General features: G+C 44.5%; 1 protein-coding gene across 16 annotated transcripts in view; it reads right to left on the reverse strand.

Moving 5' to 3' along the window:
* Window positions 1-16,492, reverse strand: part of LOC119557975 (voltage-dependent T-type calcium channel subunit alpha-1G) — a 103,388-nt gene that overhangs the window by 3,911 nt on the left and 82,985 nt on the right. For 11 of the 16 annotated variants that reach the window (XM_037871052.1, XM_037871044.1, XM_037871043.1 and 8 more), the window contains 9 exons: window positions 12,796-12,961; window positions 9,763-9,918; window positions 8,896-9,078; window positions 8,441-8,704; window positions 8,204-8,365; window positions 6,771-8,140; window positions 5,284-5,476; window positions 5,059-5,208; window positions 1,241-3,373 (listed from right to left, as the gene is read on the reverse strand). In XM_037871052.1, the coding sequence (XP_037726980.1) occupies window positions 1,241-3,373; window positions 5,059-5,208; window positions 5,284-5,476; window positions 6,771-8,140; window positions 8,204-8,365; window positions 8,441-8,704; window positions 8,896-9,078; window positions 9,763-9,918; window positions 12,796-12,961 (4,777 nt within the window). Of the gene's footprint in view, window positions 1-1,240; window positions 3,374-5,058; window positions 5,209-5,283; window positions 5,477-6,770; window positions 8,141-8,203; window positions 8,366-8,440; window positions 8,705-8,895; window positions 9,079-9,762; window positions 9,919-12,795; window positions 12,962-14,929; window positions 15,045-16,492 lie in introns of those variants that run through there. The other 5 variants (XM_037871056.1, XM_037871055.1, XM_037871051.1 and 2 more) reach the window with 3 other exon arrangements.

A 16,492-nucleotide genomic window follows, 5' to 3' on the forward strand; every position in this document is an offset into this window, starting at 1 on the left:
TTTATACCTGATACTCGTAAAGTAAAAGGGTATACTAGATTCGTCGGAAGATGTGTTATAGGTAGATGGAAGTGTTTCCGACCCCATAAAGTATTCTTGATCAGGATCACTAGCCGAGTCGATCTAGCCATGTCCGTCTGTCCGTCTGCCCGTATGAACGCTGTGATCTCGGAAACTATAAAAGCTGCAACACTGGTATTAGGCATACCGATTCTAGAGATTCCTGCGCAACGCAAGATTGTTTCGTCAGTGTGCCACGCCCGCTCCAACGCCCACAAGCCGCCCAAAACTGTGGCTCCTACAGTTTTAATTCTAGAATACAAATTGTAGCTGAAATGTATTGTTTTTATGAATACCTATCGATTGACCCAAAAATAAAGATTGCCACGCCCACATACCGCCCACAAACTTCAAAAAATTGTAGATACGAACGCGGATACCTCGGAAACTAACATAGGTAGAAAATTGGTATTTCAGATATAGATTCCGCAACCTTGTACGCAGCTCAAGTTTATTACGCGAATATGAAATTTTAACTGAAATGTATTACTCTCGTCAATACCTATCGATTGATCCAAAAAAAGGTTTGCCACGCCCACTCTAACGCCCATAACGCTTAAATCTGTCTACCCATATAACCATATATTGAGATCGCGGGTAGGTGGCGCATTTCAATCTCGCTTTGCTGCTTGCATATCTCCATTTCCCTTTTGGTCCCTTTAGCTGATTAATGGGTATCTGATAGTCGAGGTACTCGACTATTTCGTTCTTCCTTGTTTGAACTCCTATCTTTATATATTAGCTACATTTATTATCTACATGAAACATCAAAGGGTATTCATTTAGAAACAAGAAAAGAAGCTTAATTTTGCAAGCCAACGTTTATATATTCTTACAGCTAAGTCCATACGAAAATTCAAGAAACATCATAAACCATATACCGGTAGTTCCTATGTCATATATATGATACCTTAAATCTTAAAGATTTACTGAACCCAAGGAAAGAATAGAAAATACCACTGATTATCCCCTGTTTCCCTCATCTTGAGGCCCGTGAGGGAGTCCAACCTGCATACCTCTCCCGTTTACTTTCAGTTAACCCGCCTCGTTCCAAAATATGCTTAAAACGTGTTGGATTATAATGAAAGTCCGTATAGAGCGACAACTTAAAAGCAAAGTAAATTTAATTGAAAATAAATTTAAGAAATGGAAACTGGAAGGCTGGCCAATCGGAACTTACCCAGTACGTTTGGCCGCCCCAGGGCAGCGAGTCGCAGCTTGTGCGCTTGGCCTCCAGGTTCTTCTTCCGGAGGGCCTGCTCGTCCAGCGAGCGCTCCTTGGACAGCACGCCGCGCTTGCGGAAGCCGGCGGCCGCGGAGGCGCGACGCCCGCGACGGCGATTGTCCAGCGGCGGCAGCGGGAGGCCGGCCACGCCCACAGCCAGCGGATCGCCCGTTCCTCCGCCTCCCGCTGCCGTCGATGAGCCGCCGAAGGGCTCGCCCAGCCGGGCGCCGAGCGCCTGAGGCGTCAGCGTGCCGCCCATCTCGGCGAGACTCAAGCCGAGCATGGATTGTGGTGGCTGCTGGAAGTACTGGACGGTCTGCCTCCGTGGTCCAGCCCCAGATGCCGCAGCGGATGCCGCTCCGGAGCCCGCACCCCCACTGGTTGTGGCCGCTCCAGGGCCACCAGTGGCCACCTGATTCAGGTTGGTGGCCGCCGAGCTGGTCAGGCTCGAGCTGGGATTGTTCGTGCCCAGCGGCAGGGGGAACTTCTTGTCCAGCGAGGGCGTGCTGTAGATGAAGTTCTTGGGCAGCGATTTGACCTTGGCCAGGGGGCGCGGGGGAGCGGCCGCCTTCGATTGCGCCTCCGCCAGCTGCTGGCACAACTTTTGCTCCTGGGCGAACTCCTGCTCGCGCACCAGCTCGCGCTCGAGCTCCACCTCCATGTCGAGCTCGTCTTCCATTTGCTTGTGGCTCTCCTCGAGGTGTTTCATCAGTACAGCCACGACGACGTTCACTAACACGAATTGCGCCATCAGCACGAATATCACAAAGAATATGGGAGCAATAACCGAGCTGACGCAGCAATTGCGAACGCAATCGGCCGCGTCATCGCAATTATCCCTCAGCGTGTCCTTCATGATGCCGTTCCAATTATCGCCAGTCGCTACGCGAAACAATGTGAGGAAAGCCATGCCAAAGTTGGCGAAGTGCGCGTGCTCGCCCAATCCCTGGCAGGGTATCTCGTCGGAGCACTCGAGTCGCCCGAATAGCTCCACGCCCAGTGCCGCAAAGATGAAGAAGAGCAGGAAGAACAGGAGCCCCAGGTTGCCCACTTGGGGCAGGGCCTGCATCACGGTGTCGAGCAGGGCGCGAATGCCCTTGGCCATCTTGAGTAGCTTCAGCACACGTGCGATCCGCAGTACCCTCATCACCCGGATGATGGTCGGATTGATCGGTATGATCTTCGTTTCCAGCTCCTCCAGGACAATGCCCACAATGGACAGCAGGACAATGCCCACGTCCAGCTGGTTCCAGCGATCCTTGAGATACAGCTTCCAGCCCAGGGCCACCAGTTTCATGTTCGCCTCCAGGATGAACACGGCCGTGAAGAAGTAGTTGAAGATCTTCAGGGCGTACTTGAGGCCGCTGGGCATCATGTAGTACTCCATGGCCATGGTGACCACATTCAGGCCAATCACCGCGGCAATGGCCAGGTCAAAGTACTTCGAGGTCACCACGTTGTGGACGAACATCCGTGTGGGCGAGTAGTTGGTGTAGTAGGGCGGCTCGTGCATCCGCCGCCGCTTCTTCTCCATCTGGAGAGCCCTCTTCGCCGCCCGGCGAATCTTCTCCTCCTTCTCCTGCTCCTCGCGGCAGCGATGGAAGTTCTCCACCACCACGCCCACGAACATGTTCAGCACGAAGAAGCCCACCAGGAGGATGAAGGCGATGAAGTACAGCAGGCGCCACTCATTGTAGTTCACGATGGGCTGTTGGTCGACGCCGACGGCGTCCAGACCAGTGTACATGATGTTCACCCAGCCGTCGCGGGAGCTCAGGACGAACAGGGACATCAGGGCCTTGCCCAGGTCATCGAAGTTGTACTTGCGGTTGGTCCACACGTTGCCCGGTATGCGGCGGCACTCGTCCGCATTGCGGACGCCTTTGATGTTCTCGCCCTCGCAGTAGTAGAAGGTGCCCTTGAACAGCTGGACGCCCAGGATGCCGAAGATGATGAAGAAGGTGCAGCAGATCAGGACGATGTTGCCGATGGGACGCAGGGACGATAAGAGCGTTTGCACGACTAGTTTCAGACCCGGGGCTCGGTTGATCACCCGCAGCGGCCGCAAGGATCGGAGTAGTCGAAACACCTGCAAGGACATCGGTTTTCCGGCGGGCGGAAACGGAAAAGAACAGAACGGAAAAGGACGAGAAGAGAAGAGTGATTGTGGTTGGTGCATCGGCTAAACTGCTTTATCGGCGGTGCCCCGCGGGGGAGGCACTGCTTGCTTCGGCCCGCTTCGGCCAGCGGACGCCAGGCGGCGCCACAAATGTGGCAAAAGCATGAAGTAAAAACCATGTAGATATACTCAGAATGAAGCCAACAAAAACGAAAATCTCAACAAAACACACCAGTTTTGGGCAAAGTTAAGACAAATAATACATTTAAACGCAAAATATTATAAGTTGGCTTACTAATATATTAATTCTGATGTTAAATGCATTAAATTTGTTATATCTAAAAAACCAAATATTGTGAGTAGTTAAAAAGAACTTATTTTGAATAAGGAACTATTACACAGAAATGAATTATTAATAACTATGAAAACGAATTACGACGCACTGGTGTGTTGTAACAAATGGAATTACTTTAAAAGATGTATCTCACATAAAACAGGCTTAGTAATGCCTTTAAATAATATAAAATCGGCAACACTGCCTTGAACAACAAAGCAAGGCGATGGTAATTGATTGATCGGTAAAGATACAAGATGGGGCGATTGCATTTATAGCTAGATGGAGATGTATTGGGTTCGATTGGAGTGGAATGGGAAAGCTCAAATTGTGGCTTAATTTGTATAGGGGTATGACACTAATTGATAGTTCTACTGGCCACATGAAGTAATTCAAAAGCTAATTAAATAAAAAACTAAAAGCCGAGGAAGAGTTTTGGAAATAATTTGTACATCTAATACAGAAATGAAATCAAAAGTTATATACTCTTGATAGATCCTTCTGGCTGCTGGCCCTTTTATTACAAGTGTCATAACCCTATTATTTGGAGGTTGTCGATAGGAAAGGGAAACAATCAACTATGTACAATACAAAACTCAATGATGGCGAGTCAACGGATTACTTAAATTTTTTGTTTTCTTTGGTTTTTTTGGGGGTACTTTTAAGAGTTATATTTTTTGGGAGGGGGGTCTACACACACATAATAAATGGTGAAAACAAATTGGATTTTCTTGCTGATTAACGCATATAGCAGCGGAAATTTACCTGAAGTTTTCAGAGAGAGATATACAATATATATAAGTATATTATATACATGAGTTATAGAGATAGACACGAGATATGTGTACGTAAATAGAAGATGAAATTAAAATTGAAAAGTTTTGAGACAATGTTTTGTTGAAGAATTTTGGATCATGTGTATGTGTGTGTGTGTGTGTGAGAGTGTGTGTGGGTGTGCGCAAGAAAAAGAAGAGCACATAAAAAGACAGAGATGGCCAATCAGCAGAGAAACAGAGACAGAGCTATGTGTTCGGGGCGATACAGCGAGCGAGTTTTGATTGTGGTTTCGAGCGTTAGCATTCGATATAGCCTTAAATTAGCGATTTGGCGATAGTTTTTCTGATCCGAGTGCGCAGCCCAGCAGCCAATTAAATGGGCGTGGTCGGTTCTGGGCGTGGTTCTTGGTAGTAGCTGTTCTGGTTGATGGTCTGCTTGTGCAATCGCTCGTTTTTCTGGTTTTCTGGACGACTGAGGACTGCTGGCTACTGCTGCTGCTTTCGGATAGCAAAAGTGTCCAATGGGGCCGCGATTCCGTACTTACCCTTAAAATCCCAAATATCCTCGGACTCGATTCGCTAATCAGGGACATTAACAAATCAATTATGGAAATGGTAACCAAAGATCCGTCCATGATATTCCAGCCGGACGTGAAGTAGGCGTCGTGGCCGTAAAACATTCCCGTGGCCACAACCTGTTGTTTGTGGTTTAATCATAATTAGGTTCTGCTTTTTCGGACATTGTCGAAAAGGAATGGAGACCCACTCACCTTGATAAACATTTCGACGGTGAAGACGACGGTGAACACGTAATTGGCTGTTGCCAGGAACACTCTTTCGGTGCTGCTTGGAGGGATGTTTGGTCTTTCCATGGCCAGGGTGATGCAGTTGAGCGCGATGAACAGCAGGACCACGTTGTCGAACCACTTCTGGTTGACAAACCACGTACAGATTTGCCGGAACCTGAAAAACGGACGGCGTCGAAATGCAAATACGTGAAATGAGCAACTCGCAGACAAAGTTGAAATTGAATTTTGCGCTTGGTGGAAAGAAGAACGGAAAACAGGAAGCGGAATCGCAGAGCCAAAGTCAATAAACTGGTAACTGATTTGTTTTCTGTTAGAAATGTCGTAGGAATTACAATGTAAGTGAATAAGCCAAAGACTATTAGAAGATAGAATGGTAGACTGTTTTATAAATTCAATAAGAAAACCATCTCCATATTATTATTATACCCGTTACTCGTAGAGTGAAAGGGCATACTAGATTCGTTGGAATGTATGCAACAGATGGAAGAAAGCGTTTTCGACCCTATAAAGTATATATATGTATTCCTGATCAGGATCACTAGTCGATCTAGCGATGTCCATCTATCTGTCCGTCCGTATGAACACTGAGATCTTGGAAACTATAAAAGCTATAGCTTTATCTATAGGTAGTTGGGATTTGGCACGTAGAGTCTTGAGCCTCTTGCGCAGCGCAAGTTTGTTTCTACAGGATGCCACGCCCACTACAACGCCTACAAGGGCCCATAACGCAAAAACCCGTTTAACACCCAAATTTTAAAAATTTTCGAAAAATGTAACTGAGATTTTGTTTTGATTATCAATGTCCAACTATGTACATGCCAAAAATTCAATTCGGGACATTCATTAAAAAGTTATTACCAAATAAAGAGTACATTCTTGTGAACAGGCGCTTTTCTGCTTGTATATCTCCATCTCCTTCGCACTCTTTAAGTGCTTCCAGTACACTTAGTTGAGTAACGAGTATCTGATGGTCGATACCATCGACTTGTTTTGATTAATATTACACAAATTTCAATTTGAAAATAACATTATGGTATTACTTTCGGTTGCTTTTTCCAAATTTATGAAGTCAATTTTTCTTTCTTTGAAAATTCTCTCAAATCGAGAGAAAGAGAGCAAAGAACGAGATAGCGCTTAAAGTTGCTCTGGGTAAGAGCGAGACAGCAGTATGCGCCACAATGTGAAATAGAAAGAGAGGGCAAGAAGCAAGATGGCGACAAGTGATCCAAGTGATTCAATAGAATTGATACTGAATTTCATTAAAATGATCATCATTATTTTATCAATGTTGTTCTCAGTGTACCCTACTCTACACCTACACTTACGTGTTATCTGACACCTTTGCTGAACTGGAGTTTTGAATTTGTCTGGGGCTATTTTAATTTCATGTACATATTTGAAAACCCATGAAATTCGCAGGGGAAACATGGACACATCCCTCTACATACCTGTTGTCCTCTGGGAATATGTAGAGCGAGTAGTCCTCGCGCTCGGTGGTAAAGTGCTTGGGCGTTAGCTGCTCGATGATCATCTTGAGCTTGGAGTAGCGCTCGCCGCCGCCTGGCACCATGGAATGTGGCTGCATCGCCAGCTGCTGCTGGTCCTTGGACAGGCGGTGCATCTGCTGATGCTGCTGCTGGGTGGTCGAGGAGAAGGAGTCCTGCCGTTGCTGGAGCAGCTGCTGCTGGTGGAGCTGCTGCAGCTGCTGCAGCTCCTTCTCCTCGAGCCGCTTCTTCAGGTTGTAGTGGCTGATGGAGTTCTTGCGCTTGTCCCGCGCCTCCATGTACTGCTGCAGCATGTTGTCCGGCTCGTTCAGATTGCCGTACGACTTGTTCCACTTGTCCAGGTCCATCTTTGAGTTCGTGTACGAGAGCGACTTGCGGTTCGCCTCCAGATTGTGCAGATTCAGATGCGAGGTCTTGCTGAAGGCCAGTTCGATGGAGCTCATCCGGCGTTGTCCGGATCCGGGGCGCAGTTTGGGCGGCTGGTTTAAGTTCTGGTACACCTGCGAGTTGAAAATGCAGGCCGAGGCCCGACGACTACCCACGGGTGCACTGCCCATGCTCAGTGTATTCGATAGCCTTCTTATCGAGTTCTGGGGGCTCAAGCGATTCGTTTCCTTGGCGCCCGCGGAGGGACCGCCGACCACGACGCTGCCACTTCTCAGCATAAAGCTGTTGTCGCCGCCGTTATTCAGCTGCGGCTGCGGCTGCTGGTGCTGCTCCTCCTCCTCCTCCTGGGTCCTTCGAGCCGGATTATCCTCGGTGGTGGCCAGGGCCAGGGCGGAGGATCGTCGCTTCTTGGAGCTGCCACGTCTCAACCGCTGCTTAAAACTCCCTTGCTGGGGCGGCGGGGCCAACGGCAGGCGCTCACTGGACGAACTGCCGCTTGTCGAGGCCCCAGTGTTGGCATTCCTGCCCAATCCGGGGAGTGCCATATCACCGACCGGGCTGGAACCCACGCTCACATCGTTGAGACTGTGGCTCTGGCTCTGCGCCTCCGCCGAGGACGAGATGGTGGGCACATAAATGGGCGTGGCCGCCGCCGTCGAGCTGGAGCTCTTGGAGATGTCGTCAATGATCACGCTGTGCATGCTGCTCGAACTGCCAGCGGTGCTACTGGCTCCGCCGCCCACTCCCCCGGCCACGCCCACACCCACGCCCAGCTGGCTGGCATTGAGAATGTTCAGGGGCTTGTGGGAGAGCACGGGCGAGGGCGGGATGAGATCGATGGAGGGTATGCCCTCGTCCAGACATCTCTGTCCGCCGGTAAAGATGTTCGGCGGCCGCAAAAGCGATGGGGAGGGCGGAGTGGGTGGCTGGGGATGGGAGTTCAGGGGTTAAACATGTTTGCCCGCTGCATCGTTTGCTGCTGCACTCACCTCCATGTCGCCCCACTGGCGGAAGCTCATGCCCGGCTCCAGGGTGGTGCTGGGCGAGTCCTGCGGCGTGGCCGCCGTTGTCGTAATGATGGGCGGATCCCGGACGAGCCGGATCTTGGAGAGGCGTGGCGCCTCGCTGCGCCGCTCCTTGATTGAGTATGTCTGTGTGCGACGGGGTGCAGGTGGTGTCAAGTGTTCATGTCTGTCTGCGAGGATCGCCCCATGTGGTGCTCTTACCTTTTTGAGGCCGCCGCGCGTCTTGGCATGCTGCGCCCCCTCCTCCTTGCCGCCCATGCCGCCCGCCTCTCTGTCCCGCTCCCGCTCCCTATCCCTGTCCCTGTCCCGCTCGCCAGTCGCGGAGGCGCCAGAGGTGCCGGAGGCGGATGGAGTGGCAGAGGAGGCGGGCAGCTCGTTGATCTGGTAGTCGTGGGCGGGCTGCAGCATTCGCTGGCGGTGCATGTTGCTCTTGGCCTCGGCGATCTGCTCGGCGGAGTCCTGCAGCTGGGGGGGATTACGAACCGTGGATTCAACTCGGGCCACTCAAACAAACCAACACACACACTCGCATGCAGCATGCAGCTATCAGACACTCTATTTTTTCTTGGTTCTTATCTCAATCACACCTGGTTGTTATTGGGAGGGGATCCTGATCTTCTCGATCCCCGATCCCCGATCCGTTCGAGCTCACTTACCTTGCGCACATCCTCCGCCGATCGCCAGCGGTTGCGCACCTCGTAGTAACTATCGTTGGTGGTCGAGGAGTCCGCCTCGCTCCGCGACTCATCGTACATACCATCGCTGTAGTTCTCGGCCAGCGTCTCCTCGCGCAGTTTCTTAACCAACTCGCGCTGTTCGCGCTCGCGACGTTCATTTCGCTGAGGGAATCAAAATTTCAAAATTAGACTTTCTCGTCAACCGGCGGGGGGCGTGGCATGGATTTCGGTTCGGGATGGTGGCACTGGGTGGGTCGGCTGACCCACTCCCTCGCTGGCCACCCGTATCGGCTGGCACTTCCGGCCACGGCCGGTGGATTTAAAAAAAGGCGGGGATTGGAGGCACGGGCCGGTGGGATTGGGATCGCGACGCAAGCGATGCTTCATATTATGACCTGGGTTTCCCTAACACTAAGTTAGTGTTTTACGAAATAGGGGAGCTAAATGGTTTTCTATCATTCTATTTTTTATTCTCTTTACATCGGACTCGTTAAAGAACTATTTTTAGTCAGTGTTAGAAAAGTGTTACAGTGTTACAGTGTTGAAAAAGGTAATAAAAAAAAGTTAAAAAAAAACTATTTTGAATGTTTTAAGGCTTTAAACCAAACCTAAACGAATCGTATAACCTATAATCTTTTATCTTTGTTCAAATTCATTTTAAATAGGAGCCCGCTTATTGAATTGTATTGAAGATCAAAATTTGAAGCGTCGCATGCGTATAGGAAATCATGTAATTTGTATCAAAAAGCCAATCGATGGGGATCCAAAGATCGTTTCGAATAGGCTGGGGTTTTCTGTATTTCAAGTTCTTTTTGGGACAGGGGAATGTTGTTGGCAAAACTCTACCTCTGAACTGAATCCCTCAACCAAAATGGCCACCAATAAATTAAATAGCACATAATTGCCGAACGTCATTAGTGCCACAAAGTACAATGCGGCCCAATGACTTGTCTTTTCCATTCCGTTGAACAGGACGACGTTCCAATCCTCTTGCGTCAGTATCTAAAAACATTGGTTGGTTTTCGTTTTCGAGTTTTTTTTTTTTTTTGGTGAGTTGTTGTAGTTGTTGTCGATTGTTGTTGGTTTTTGATTAGAGTTGGAGTTGTAGAGTTGTAGTTGTTGATCGGTGGCAGTTTGGCGGTTGCAGTGGCGGGGCGGCAAACGTGGTGCAGATTTAACATACATACGCATGGATATATATGTCGTGATACACATATCGGAATATATATCGTAAGAAGCGAAAGAAAAAGAACGAAATACCAATAAACAAATTTTGTAATTTTTTGTTGTGATGGGTGGCAAAGAAAGTAGGTAAGTACGTAAGTAATTAAGGAAGTCGTTAGTTACAAAATACGAATGGAAAACAAATGGCAAGAAGGTCAAAGGTCAGACAAAAGACAGACAGATAAAGAGCGAGATCAAAACGACAAACGGCGCTTTAGCACACATATAGGTACACATGAGTACACTTCCTGTTGGATTGGCGTACTCATGCGTACCTACACATTGGGTTAGCATTGGAACACTAGCAGTTTGTGCATTTTGGTGTTGGGTAACTCAGGCGCATACATAAAATAAGCGTATAAATTAAAATATTATCATCGATTGATGGTAGACTTGTCCTCAAAAGTGGGTTAGACCCAAGTATATCGTTTGTGGTCAATGGAAATAAATTAAAGCTGCAATCGAGGAGCAAGCCAAGGAAATAGTTCCACAAACTAAAATAAAAAAAGAAAACATTTATCCAGAGTGTTTTTTAACGTCTAATTACTTGAGACGTTTTTTTTTTTTATTTATTTTTTTTTTTACTTGGATTTTCTAGAAACATTAGGATTGTTTGTTTTTAGCTCAGACGTAACCAGAAACACTCGGATATATGTAGTTAAAGCTTTGAAAAGTGAGATAGTTGAAAGAGATTTACAGAAGGGGACTTGAGGGAGATCAAGCAGTGTTGGCGGCTTGACTCAAAATAACCTTGATAAGCCCGCTAAAAAGCTGCTCAAACTGATTCTTTTCTAAACAATAATTCGTGGTGTGGCATATTAAACGAACCAAAAGCAAAACTAAATCGAAATCAAGATTAAACCATAATATAAGCACGCTATAAGCAAAGCCAAAAGCAAATAATTTAAGAGAATCATCAAAGGCTCTCGGACTAAATCATAGAGCAAAAAAGCGCACAAAACTCTTGCATATACGAATTGGTAAAAGGTTTACATTTTTAATGGAGCCTTTGCTCCATTCTGTTTTTGGTTTGTACACAAAGTGCCAATGGGCTTTTCTATTTGGTTTTAGTTAGTTAGATTTTGGTTTTTGTTTTTGCTATACAATACGAATGCGGTTTATATAAGAGGCGAATTAATTTGATTTTGGTTTTGTTGTTGTCTCTAAACTTCGGTGGCTGTACATTTGTATTGCGCATAAGCAACTTTAAAAATATATAGATGTATTAACAACGCTTTTTATACAGCTTGCTTGGCAACGAATTTTAAAATGGATCGACTAGGTGAAAGAAGGAGATATAGAAAAGGCAAAGATTGAGAGGAAAGCAGCAGCAGCAAATTGAGAAATAAAAACTTTCGTTTCGGTTTGAACAAGCCAACGAACCAACAAACAAACAAACAAACCAACGAACAAACAAAAGATGTTAAACCAATATATACAGTTTGTATGAGTGTGGCTGTAGATGGTTCATCGGGTTCTGAGAGGTCGCAATCGAAAGTTGATTCGGGTCTGGCATACAATTATAAAGCCGAAAGCCAAAAGCCCAGGCAAATTAAGGTGAGGATCCCAAAAATCATGCAACAAAACTCGGAACATCAGCGGTAACGGTTTTTGCTTGGATTATGACGTATGTGTGTGTGAGTTAGAGATGGGGAAAAAGAGAAAGAGACAAAGAGGGAGAGAGAGATAGAAGAGGGATAGAGAGAGAAAAAGATTGATGTGAGACAACCGAGTGTGAGTCCTTTCCATGGACTTTCGGTTACTTTGTACAGCTGCGCGGAAAACTGCGTACTAGAGATGTCAATGGTGTCGATAATTTCAACATCGATTTATCGATTTATAATAAAAACTGTTTTTTTAGTTACCTGAATAATTGATCGTGAAATTGATAAATAAATTTCTGGACTGGAATCGTGGAACCAATATGAACATGATATGTAATAAGGCAGGTACTTCTTTTTTTCTTACTCATTGGATAGTCATTTCATATTGGAATTATCTGAATGGGAATTTTTCTTTGGAACCAAAACCAATTAAATAGTCCGTGACATCTCTACTAGTACTGTTTGTGTGACAGAAGGGAAGAGCTCCAATGAGGAAGCACATACACACACGTTGATCGTAAAGTTAAGGTGATTGTCCTTATATTCACAATATTTACAGGGAATTATTGATATCATATTTCTTTTTTTTGAGCCTACCCAATGGTCGTATGTCTAGGCGCAAAAGCTTTTGTGGGTGTTTGGGTGTGTGAAGAACTCAACGACTACATTTGCTGGCATCAGAATCGAAACAAGATTAAAAAAAGGTCGGAAACAAAGCTAAACAAAAGTGAACTGAGGGAATACAAACAACTGGTGAGTACTTAGGTGAAGGCTAGGAGCTGGATATTGTAAATCAAATCAAACAAGGAGTTACAAGAAGGCAGAAACTAGGAACTGGGAACTTTCGTGGCTATACGTAAGAATTCGTTACATATGTTGTCATAATCACAAGAATTTCAGAGTGGTATTAATAGGTATTGTTGTAGCTGTTGTCCAAAGTGGGTACTTTGGGGTTGTGTTTGGTACAGCTTAGGATGGTGGAGGGATCTAGGGATACGGGGCTATGGGTAAGTGGGTGGTAGGTAGTTTATTGCTGTATTATTGTTCTTACTTGGAAAACTGTGACTGTGGCCCACAAAATGTTGTTGAAGTGTTTGCGATCGCACTCGCATTGCGGATGCCGGCTGATTATTTCGGGACACGTGCACTCGCGTTCGAGTCCGGATTCGTCCAAAAATTTACAAAACTTACCGCCAAACAGATACATGCCGAGTATGCTGCAGGTTTATATATATGTTTTATATATACCGTATACATATGTATTTATTTATAGAGTCATAGATGTGTGTCTGTTATCATAGTTCATTAATGGCTATATAAACTGGTTCATAGATATAGAGAGAGAGCTGGGTTCGTATATATATTTATATATTATATAGTTGCGATTCTTATGTCTAAGGATAAAAACGAGTAGTAGGTTCATCTAGTGGTCCCTGTACATATATGTATATGTATGTGGGTTTGGTGTTACTCGGGGATACTTGTGGTTCTTTAGAGAATAGAAAGAGGCAGAGAGAAGGGTCTTCTCATCGGATACTGTTCTTCTGCTGGTCTGGATTCTTCTGATCTTTTCTACCTCGTTTATGTGGAGTTCTGTCTGTCTATATACACAGTGGTTGGTGGGTAGTCCTCGATCTGTCTTCAGTGCTTGTATTTTTACATATACCTCCTAAGAATGAGGGCTGTGTAAAAGGTTTGACTATTGCGGAAGGAGATGTTCTTTTTATTTTAGAGTTGGTCTTCGGTTCTTTTGAATGACAACTTGAACTGACCCAAAAATCTACGGATCTTAGGAGAATCTGTAAGTATGTGTGCCTGGAGGGTCTGAGTAAAAGGGAGGACTTTCATTACAGATTTCATTGGGAGATTGGTTGGTTATGCTTGTGTATCATGTATGTGGCTGTGTCTGTGTGCGAGACAGTGGGAGAGACAGAGACAGAGAGAGTTCTCCATTCAGAGGGTTTTTGGGTGGAGTTCTATACAACTTAGAGTCTAAAATAGCATATGGTCTAAACATTGGTATATACTTAAACGTAGGACAAGTGTATGACAAAAATCGAAGCATATACATATATGGTATATAAAGAAGGCACGAGCGAGACAGAGAGAGAGAAAGAGAGGCAAAGGCAAAGGCAGAGATAGAGGTGTACAAATAATGCGTGAGATTTTTCGAGAAGTGTATGCAGTGTTCGAGATGCTGGATGCAAACTCAGTTCTAGTCGGTTATGTATGTACATATTATTTATATAGCATGCTTAAAGCGCAACATACTTGAACCGAAATGCTTACCTGGTGCATCAATGTACATCACACAAATACATACACACATACAAGGATCTTATGGATACTCCCACATACGAATACTTCGAACGACATGCGGATGCGCGCTGCTTGCTATGAAACTCGTAACGGTAATGGTAACGCCAACGGCAAAAGATTGTTCTAACACTAACACTAACACTAACTGTTTTCTAACGATAATCGCAACTGTTAACGCATGCATGCCAAATCAAGTGTCGTAATCGTAATCGTAATCGTAATCGTAATTGGTATTGAAATCAAAGTTAATAAAGATGAAAACAAGTCTTAAACTGAACACCACACTCAATCAAGGGCACACCACAAATTAGTGCGAGCGAGCAAGATGGCTAAGCTAGCTAGTCGATCTCGACGTCTGGCAACCGAAATGCTAGAAAAGAAATGATACAACTCAAAAGTTTTGTGAGTGCGAGTGATCGATTCAATCTCAGATATCTAAATCACTCGCACCCACTGAAAAAACACATGGTTAGACAGACAGACAAAGACAGAGACACAGAGTGAGAGTGAGAGAGCGATAGAACGTCACAACAGTTATCGATTGAAGCGGAAAACAAACGGTTAATCGATTCGAAACGGAAATGAAAACATAAACACAAAATGAAATCGAAATAAAAATGAAATCGAAAGAAAGCTAAATGCTCAACGTATCAAAACGTATGTATTTCACTGGGAATTCGTAATGGATATCTTTGGGTTTTCTTATTTTTTTGTTCTTTTTTTTGATTTCATGAACAGTTAGGTTATCGTAATCATATTAGTAGCAGATTATGGCGTAACATTAGGAGTAGTAATAGTAGTAGTAGTAGTATAGATATATACATATAGGTTTACGTATGGTATAAGGCTGATAGCAATGGGTCTACCTGGAACACTGTGACGAGCGCCCAGAGCAGGCTGTCGAAATTCTTACGATCGCAAATCATCTCTCCGTTAACTTTCTCGCAGAATTTACATCCGAACAGATTCATGCCGAGTATACTAAAGTGATGGTTTGGTTTTGTTGATATATAATATGATATATATATATATTTTTGTTGTTTGATTGTTTTTCGTTTTCGATTTATTTGAAATATATATTCTTATATATTTTTTGTGTTTTTTGGATTTTTGGGGTATTTTTTTGGGTTGTGTTTAGCAAACAGTTTTTTAGGTTTATTTTAATTTTCGGTTTTCATTTTATTCGATTATTATTGGATTGTTTTTAGTATATTTTTTAATTTGTGTGGAGTGTGACAAAGAGAGAAATAGAGAGAGAGACAAAATATATATATATAGAGAGAGATAGTTAAGAAAGAAAGAGATAGAGTGTGGGTGAATGATTAGGAAAGCTAAGAGAGAGAAAGATAGAGAGCACGGGAGTTATGGCTAGAGCTAGTAGGTGTTTTTGTAAGTAAACTGAGCGGCAATCGAAAGCTAACAAATGAAAACATTTGGAAGACAGAAAGTGAGAAAGAGGGCTTTATAGGCCCGCCTATCGACTTACATCGGACCACGGAACAGAATGGAAATGAAACGAAGGAACTGTTCACTTCAAAGATACTAAAAAGACGAATTCTTGAGGTTAATGGGGAAGAATTGGTCCTTGGCTTGGTTTTTTTGTTGGTCTGATTTTGATTTTCTGTTTTCTGCTTTATTTTAGTTTTCTCTTGCGAGTTTATTATGGGCATTTATAGAGTTAGTTTATCGGTGGTAACGCTGGCTTCTTTTTCGTCTTCAGCTCCATTTACAATTCGTTTGGTTCATTAGTTGCTTGTTAATATATAGTTTGTGAGGTTATGTAAAGTCTAGTCGGTTTTTTCGTGTGGCTGTTGTGTTTTTGCTATTCTAACTACACAAACTCCATTACATTTACTTTAGCAACTAGACTAGCTAATGTGTGTGTTCTTGTTTTTAAACTTTCTGTTGTCGTTCTGTGTGTGAGTTCTGGATATTCATAGTTATACGAGTATATCAATTACGAGTAATCATATATAAGTATATATAGAGATAGAAAGAGAGTACGGGTATATATAGGTATGTATCAAACTGCAGCGACTGCAACTACACAATAATTAAGCGTACGATCTTTTTAAGAATTTTTTTTTAAGTTTATTTTTTCCAAATACTTTTTGTTGAGTGTATTTTTGAGCGTGAGTGTGCGTGTGCCGGGTCCGTGTGAAAAGCGCCGAGCAACAAAGCTTTCAAGCCCGCATTTTCAAGTCTTCTGGAAAATGCATCAAGCCAAGCCAAGAGCTTTTTGTGTGTGGGAGTGTACACATGTATATGTTGCAGTGTTGGTTAACGCTAAAAGAAGCTAGGATACACACTTAGTTAATTTGAAATGGAATAAAGCGTTTTTGGCTAACTAACTAAGCTAACTAATTGTTTCTGTGGCTGTTATTGCTGTAGTTGTAGCGTGTAAAACCAAATGAGCATCAAATGATTGG

The sequence above is a fragment of the Drosophila subpulchrella genome, chromosome X (genome assembly GCF_014743375.2).
Source record: "Drosophila subpulchrella strain 33 F10 #4 breed RU33 chromosome X, RU_Dsub_v1.1 Primary Assembly, whole genome shotgun sequence".
Lineage (NCBI taxonomy): Eukaryota > Metazoa > Arthropoda > Insecta > Diptera > Drosophilidae > Drosophila > Drosophila subpulchrella.